Genomic DNA, 8,069 nt, shown 5'->3' with positions numbered 1-8,069 from the left:
TAATGGCATTTGGAATTAGGTGGGAATTAAGTGGGAAGGGAATTTAAAATCCTTCCAACCAAACGCCCTGTAATATTTTCAAATATGAGTAGATGTCTAATAAAATAAAATACAGGGAAAAAAGAGGGAAAAGGAAAAATGGGGAAGCTTTTTGTGGCAGAATGATTAGTTTCTTATAGTTAAAGAAAAGATTACCTGGATTATTAGACATCTCACATGTGGTGTGATGATCGGATTGTGATAATAATTAATGCTTTATATTTTATTCTTCTTCCATGTTAACACAATCAAACCTTAGGAACTCAGGAAGATAAAGATGCATCATCATTACAGTAAACTAGAATAGGTAAATATATTTCCTGAATATATATGAATTAGGTTCGGGTGCGGTTAGGGTGCCCAAGTGCGGTTGTGCGGTTTAATCAGGACCATTCATCTCGCTTAAATCAACGTTCAGGATTATCAAAATTTAAAAAAAAAAAAAAACGCGGTGGCAATGTTGTAATTTTTGCATCTAGATCAAAATTAAGGTGAGCGGTTATATGATTAATGTGCGTGAGTTTTGTATATACGATGCGTGAGTCTTGTGCGTAAAGTGCGTGAGTTTTGTGCTTAATGTGCGTAGGGTTGTGCTTAATGTGAGTAGTTGTTAAAACTTAAAGTGTGCGCTTTTGTGCTTAAGGTGCGTGAGATTTGTTCTTAATGTGAGTGGAGTTTGTGCTTAATGTGCGTAGGGTTTGTGCTTAATGTGTGTGAGGTTAGTGATTAATGTCAGTAGTTGTTGAAACTTAAGGTCTGTGAGTTAATACTTAAAGTGCGTGGGTTTTGTGCTTAATGTGCGTGAGGTTGTGCATAATGTGCGTGAGTTTTGTACTTAATGTGCGTGAGTTTGTGCTTAATGTCAGTAGTTGTTGAAACTTAAGGTCTGTGAGTTAATACTTAAAGTGCGAGGGTATTGTGCTTAATGTGCGTGAGTTTGTGCTTAAAATTTAACACTTAAGGTGCACAATTTTTAGCTTATGCTTCTTACTTCCAGACACGCGTTTTTTTTTTTTTTTTTTTTTTTTTTTTTTTTTTTTTTAAATATAAATTTTCATTGATTTGAGCCGTTGATATAGATTTGATCAACGGCTCAGGTCTAACAGCACAACCGCACGGGAAGCTATACCCGCACATGAACCCTTCCATATATATATATATATATATATATATATATATATATATATATATATATATATATATATTTTTTTGAGTACACAAAGCACGCACCTTATGTACACAAACAAAGTACCTCCTTAAGAACACAAACCACACACCTAAAGTTTTAAAATAACGCACCTTAAGTTTCAACAACTGAGGCACCTTAAGAAGGGAAACAACGCACCTTAAGAAGGAAAATCACGCACCTAAAGCTTTAGATCGACGCACTTAATTTTTCAACAATTGACGCGCCTTAAGCCACACAGTACAAAAATCACACACCTTACGAAGAAAAATCACGCATCTTAAATTTGACCTAGATGCAAAATGACTAAATTGCCACCACATTTTTTTTTAATCATTGTTAATTCTGAACGTTGATTTATACAAAACCAATGACTCAAATTTAACCGCACGGAAATTGAATCTCACACACACACACACACACACACACACACACACACATATATATATATATATATATGTATATATATATATGTATATATATATGAGAGGGTTCCTATAAGATCACATTCCTATATGAGATTGTGAGATCAAATCCTATGCATCAATTTAAAAAAATTAATGGTCATGATTGATCCAGAATATAATTTGTAATTAAATAGAATTAAATGTCAGGGGCGAAATAGTAAACTAATGTTTGCTGATTTAATGATTTTTAATTAAAAATATATATTGTCAATATTTATAAGAGTTCTAATAATGGTAGGAATGCATCTCATAATTTTTTATTCCCAATTCCTACGCATACGTATCGCCTGCATTGTAATGGTGGGTGTGTATTGATAGCAGTAGGAATGGATGCACCTAGTGGCGGTGCCAGGATTTTTTTTCAGCGGGGGCGAAGAAGCAAAAGGAAAATAAATTTAAAAAGTTCAAATACAAGATTCAAATACAAATTAAATAAGATTGTTAAAATACAAATACATTATTAAATTACAATATAAGGTTTATGATAAACTACAGAATAATACGTCACTAAACAATGTTGAAATCGTTGTAGAACTGATTCATTTGAAATTTGATCAAAAATATCTTTTTCAACATACGACACTAAATAATCATTTAATAAATCATGACTAAACTAATTACTAATCATCAAGTTAATAAATTAAGTAATTAGAAATTAACTATGGATATAATCCACACTAATTAACAGTTAGCAAAAACTAACAGTAACTAATTAACAACAAAAACTATAACACTAGTAATTAATTAATTAACTTTAATTAACAGTTAGCAATTAATAAATTAAATAGTAATTTTAACTAGTAAACTTAAAAATTAGCCATTAGTCATTAGTAACTAACAGTAGTAACTAACATATATAATTTTGGGCAGTGGGGGCAGCTGCCCCCATGCTCCCTCCGCCACTGCATGCACCTGCATTGTAATGGTTAGTTACATAGTGTGCAACGTACCCACAGTAGGAATGCACGGGCTTGGTGCTGTAACGCATGCACACACCACCATATAGTAGGTATCGCACAACGTTTGCAGCGTGCCCAATTAACGATTGCATAGCTGTGTGTATAACTGTTGCATCATATATTTTGTGGACTTTTTCTAACAATGGCCTATAGCATCAATATTTTAGAAGGAAAATACTTATGACGGTTACCTAGGGAGTAAAATTTAGTAAAATTTAATAACACATATATATCGACATCCAAATATAGATAATATTATACTAAAAAAACAAGCGAAAATAAAATAAAAGAATACTGATCACTTCTAATGAACAAATACTCGATCGATGATAAGAAATTGTAGCTCAAATTCACAATAGTGATGATCGAAGAAAATATGAAACAAATATCTCCACCTAGTAGTTACCAAAATACCCAAAAAAAAAAAAACAAAACAAAAACAAATATAAAAAACAAACGCACACTATTATCCCCACTTAACAAACAAAAATCAATCCATGTGATCTTATGAAATCAAATATAGGTCATTCAAATAAAAAATTTGAACGCGCAAGATTTGTCCACAATTCTCACATGATGATAATTCTCATTTGACCCTAATATATATATATATATATATATATATATATATATATATATATATATATATATATATATATATAAAGATCTGGTTCATATGCAGTCAACTCTTCCCGTGAGGTCGTGCACGGTGGTGCATTTACTCCTAGTGCACCACACGACACTCATAGGTGCACCGCAGATCACTCATAAGTGCATCACATCCTAGCACTAAGTGTGCTACCGAAATATAAATGGTGTAGAAAATTATCAAAATGTTACAGCATTTTTTTCATTAGTGCACCATAGAACAGTAGTTTGTGGTACACCACAGTTCACTCAAAAATGCACCACACTCCAACACTTAGTGCAACACTGAAATATACATAGTGCAGAAAATTATCAAAATGCCATCGTTTTTTTCCACTAGTGCACCACAGACCAGCACTTTGTGGTACACCACAATTAACTCAAATATGCATCACACCCCAACACTTAGTGCACCACCGAAATATGCAAGAAATTATCAAAATGTCACCGCTTTTTTCAAATCTTCATTGAGTTTCAACCGTTGATCTATGCGAATCTAGTGGTCAAAATGAGTCTGCACGACCGCACTAGAGAGCAGCGCCACATTTGGACATATATAACTGAACGTATGCTTTTAATATATTTTGCGGACTTTTGCTAACAATGGCCTATAGCATCAATATTTTAGAAGAAAAATATTATATGTACTCTCAATTTTTATTCCACACATAAAATGACAAAAATGTTGATGTAGACACTTGTATTGAGACCTTGAGAAAAAGTAACTTATCAGTGTTCATATCAGTTATTAAAATTTAGAGAATAATTTGAGAATCCACATAGAAGAAGTGATTTTAGAATTGATATATGATATAGTAAAGTGAGGGGCAATTTTGGGAGGGAAGTGAGGCGGGTGCGGTGGTGAATGTGTAATCCACTTTTGTTAGGGGGGTGGGTATATGTGGAATGTGGTGTGTTGTTACGGCATTTGGGTTCGCGGGGGAGATTGGGACCGCCAAAATCTCTTTCCATCAACCGATGGCGATGACCCTCCGCCCTCCAATGCCTCCGTCTCTATCACCCCTATTATAAAATTCCAAATTCCATCTCATCGCCCTCTCACTCCCCATTTCAATATTCTCATTTCTCAACACGCATACACCACCTCCCCCCTCATCCTCGCTCCTCATCATCGCATTCTTCCTCTTCTCTCTCTCACCCAGAAAAGTTTAATAATAAAGAATTGATGACTTTTCCGAAATGGACGATGTTGTTGTTGCCGTTGTCGTCTCTGCCCAGTCTCATAATAATTTCTCTCCTATTTTATTCCTCAGCAAATGGGATGTGTTCCAAGAACCCAACCCAACCCAACCAACCTTCAATTCTTTCCTTTTTTATTACAGATTCTTTGATTTTATTTTCCCCTTTTTCTTTCTTTACCTCCTCGTTCCATTTCTATATACCTCTCTGCACCTCAATGGCCGCCCCTTCTTTTTCAAACCCACACGCCCACTATTCTTCTCTTGCCGTGTGCTTGTCTCCCTCTATTTCTTGGCTCGATCTGCACTGATAAAAACCCCTGACGGAGACTTTTCAAGACTCGTTTTATTCCGGCGTCAAATGTTTTCTCTTTAACCGTACCTTTTTGACTTTCAATGGTGAGCCTTTTCCCCCCACCCTCCGTCCTTGCCCCGGCTGCTGCGCCGTGTTTTCTTTGGTCTTTTTGCACTACTGTATAAGATTCGTGCGAATACCATTTATCGGCATGGCAATTTATCAGTCAAACCATTTGTCAGTTGCTGGTTTCAATTGGATTTCTCTTTAGCGTTTAGATTGAAGCTTCTTCTTTGCTTCTCCTTTTTAAAAGCTGTTTTAAACCCTTTTAATATATATATTCCCCCCCTCATTAAACGCCAAAGACATCCTCCCAATCCAATAGATTTGTTTCCCTTCCGTGAAGAATTTTGCTGTCAGGTATTCGAGTCCCTTTCGCTTCATGTTGCTCAAGAATATTGTTATTCCAGGCTTGTTAAAGTTTGGGATATTTGTCCAAAATCAAGTTTTTGAATAATCTAGTAGTTTAGACAAGATTTGCGAATCCTCTAACAATATATATATGTTTTAGAGAAACCAGTGGATCAATCAGTTCCTGGGACTTTATGCTTATTCTCTAGTTCTTATAGCCTCCCCTATTTGTTACTTACTTGTTGCTTTGTTTACTTTCTGGGTGTATATTTGTTGGTTTAAGAGAAAGATTGGATTTTGATTTTATGTTCTAGTTGATTTCTTGTATTGTTATCATGAGCTGGCTGCATTTTGGTTTGTCATTGCAGAAGATTTAAGGCTGCCCTCAGTGTGTTAATCAATGTTTGAAGGAAACATAGGAAGAATCTGATATAGGAAAGGGAAGTGTGGATTAGGGTGAGGTGATAAGTGATATCTTATGGATGAGAGATCTTATTTTAGGCATTGGATTAGAAGTTCACCCAAAAGGATGAGGGTTATGGCAGTGAGTAGTGATGGCTCGTCTAATGAAGTGCCTCAGGATGCAGATTATCCCTCGCTCAGCTATGAGGTCGAGAGTCTTATATTGGCGAGGTTCCCCAGGTCGGAGTATTGGAAGCTATGCTTTGTGAACAAGAGGTGTTTAGCCCTTTTGAGGAGTGGGGAGCTGTTCAAGATCAGGAGAGAGATTGGTTTCAAAGAGCCCTCTGTGTTTATGCTGGCGAGTGGGGAGAGTAGTTGGTGGTCGTTTGATGGAGAGTTTAGGTGTCGGAGGAAGCTCCCGGTCTTGCCATCCGATTTTTGTTTCACATCGGGCGATAAAGAATCGCTCTGTGCAGGGACTCATCTCCTCGTTTCGGGCAAGGAGATAGATGGGCTAGTCATATGGAGGTATGAGTTAGCCACGAACGAATGGTTCAAAGGCCCTTGTATGGTGAACCCGAGATGCCTCTTTGCGTCTGCAACTTGTGGGAATTCCGCCTTTGTGGCTGGCGGAGTCGGGATGGCTGCAAACAGCCAAGTCTACGACACCGCCGAGAAATACAACCCCGAGAACCGGTCGTGGGAGCCTCTCCCGAGGATGAAGACGAGGCGAAAAATGTGTTCGGGCTGCTACATGGACAACCGGTTCTACGTGATCGGGGGGCGAAACGACTCAGGGGAACTCACGTGCGGGGAGTTCTTCGACGAGGCTAGGAACCGATGGGAGGTCATACCCGACATGCTGAAAGACGACCCGGTTAGGACGTGCCACTCTCCCCCCCTCGTCGCAGTGGTGAATAACGAGCTCTACTCGCTCGAAGCCTCCACCAACCAGCTGAAAGTGTATCTGAAAAAGAGCAATACATGGAAGCATTTGGGGGCAGTTCCTGTGAGGGCTGATTTCAACAGAGGGTGGGGAGTGGCATTCAAGTCTCTGGGGAATCAACTTCTAGTGATAGGAGCTTCTTCAGTGTCAAATTCTGGGAATTGCATGGCCATATACACCTGCAATCCAAATCCAGATGCCTCTGAACTGGAATGGAGGCCTCTTCATGGTGGCAGAAACCAACTCAGCCACTTCATTTTAAATTGTTCTGTTATGGTTGCATGATCATCAGGCCATGCTTGTATGTGAAATTTAATTTAAGGATATTGAATAAATAAATAAAATTGAAACAAACAGCTTCTGCTGGAGTGAGTGGTTACTGTTAAGTCAAATTTTTTGCCTTTGGTGTGTCATCTTCAAGTCTGTCATGGGACTCAAATTTCTCCCTCCCTCAAAGCTTCCTTAAATTTCATATCAATTTGCAATTACAAAGAAAGCTAGCTAGTTAGCTTCCACTCTAAAATGGTGCGTTGTCAGTGTTACAAAAATTCCGCCTAGGCACCGATTAATCAATGTCTAGGCGTTAGGCACTGGCTAGCCGTCTAGTGTATCACCATAATCGGGTGGTCTAGACTCCCATAATCGGGTGGTCTAGACTCTAGGCGGCTGACTAGGCTGCTTAAGTGCTGCCTAGTCGATCGATTAGGTATTGTTTCATTTTTTTTTAAATGAGTTATTTAACCGAAAACGACATCGTTTGGAGCGAAAGGACACTAAATTGTTCAAACTCTAGATGTTTTTTAAGTTAATAATTAATATTTTAGTATTAATTATTAAAGTATTAATTAATTTATAATTTTCAAGTCTTAAAAAATTAAAAAAAATTTGTGTGTACATATATCTTCTTCCGGGCCTAATTTATTTGCTGACGACATCGTTGGACATTTTTTGGTCCAAGAATTGATTAAATCAATTGTTATACCCTAGTTCAGGCATTGCTCATTGATTCAAAAATTATATGCATACAGTTAATAAGTACATATGATGTGTTTGTATTAACATATATTATGGTCCTGTTTGGTAAAATGGCTGTTAGTTGTTAGCTGATTGTGTTAATTAGAGAGTATAAATAGTTAATAATATTAGCTGATTGTAGAAAAATGTTTAGTAAATTAGCTGTTAGCTGATAGTTGTCTGGTATAATTTTTTTTTTTCAAAAAGCTAATTGAAAAAGTTGCTTGGAGTAGCTTTTTGAATTTTAGCCTTTTAAGTTACAAAAAGCTAATTAACCAAACATTTATATTAATATTTTAACTAAATCAAACAATTAATAGTGGTCAAATAGGCCAAAATTAACCTATAGGCCAATTTTTTACCAAACAGGGTCTATGTGTCTTTAATTTATTTACATGCACATAATATACTAAGTACTAAGTACATACACATAATCGTATACCAACTTTGAATTTTCAATACATTTTATATTGTGATCTTAAATAGAGAAATAACTCCATATA

General features: G+C 36.6%; 1 protein-coding gene across 2 annotated transcripts; it reads left to right on the top strand.

Moving 5' to 3' along the window:
- The first annotated feature begins 4,421 nt into the window (after window positions 1-4,421).
- LOC109158239 (F-box/kelch-repeat protein At3g27150) lies at window positions 4,422-6,866 on the top strand. 2 transcript variants are annotated; one of them, XM_019306131.1, is made up of 2 exons: window positions 4,422-4,897; window positions 5,573-6,866. In XM_019306131.1, the coding sequence occupies exon 2, from the start codon at window positions 5,683-5,685 to the stop codon at window positions 6,835-6,837; it is 1,155 nt and encodes a 384-aa protein (XP_019161676.1). In that variant the 5' UTR covers window positions 4,422-4,897; window positions 5,573-5,682; the 3' UTR covers window positions 6,838-6,866. The 2 variants fall into 2 exon arrangements, with proteins under 2 accessions (XP_019161676.1, XP_019161675.1); XM_019306130.1 differs by lacking the exon at window positions 4,422-4,897 and adding an exon at window positions 4,930-5,213.
- The last annotated feature ends 1,203 nt before the right edge of the window (window positions 6,867-8,069 follow it).

Source organism: Ipomoea nil, unplaced genomic scaffold (genome assembly GCF_001879475.1).
Source record: "Ipomoea nil cultivar Tokyo-kokei standard unplaced genomic scaffold, Asagao_1.1 scaffold2805, whole genome shotgun sequence".
In the NCBI taxonomy this organism is placed as follows: domain Eukaryota; kingdom Viridiplantae; phylum Streptophyta; class Magnoliopsida; order Solanales; family Convolvulaceae; genus Ipomoea; species Ipomoea nil.
The sequence above is the reverse complement of the archived record's forward strand: the minus strand, read 5'-3'. Positions and strand labels throughout refer to the sequence as shown.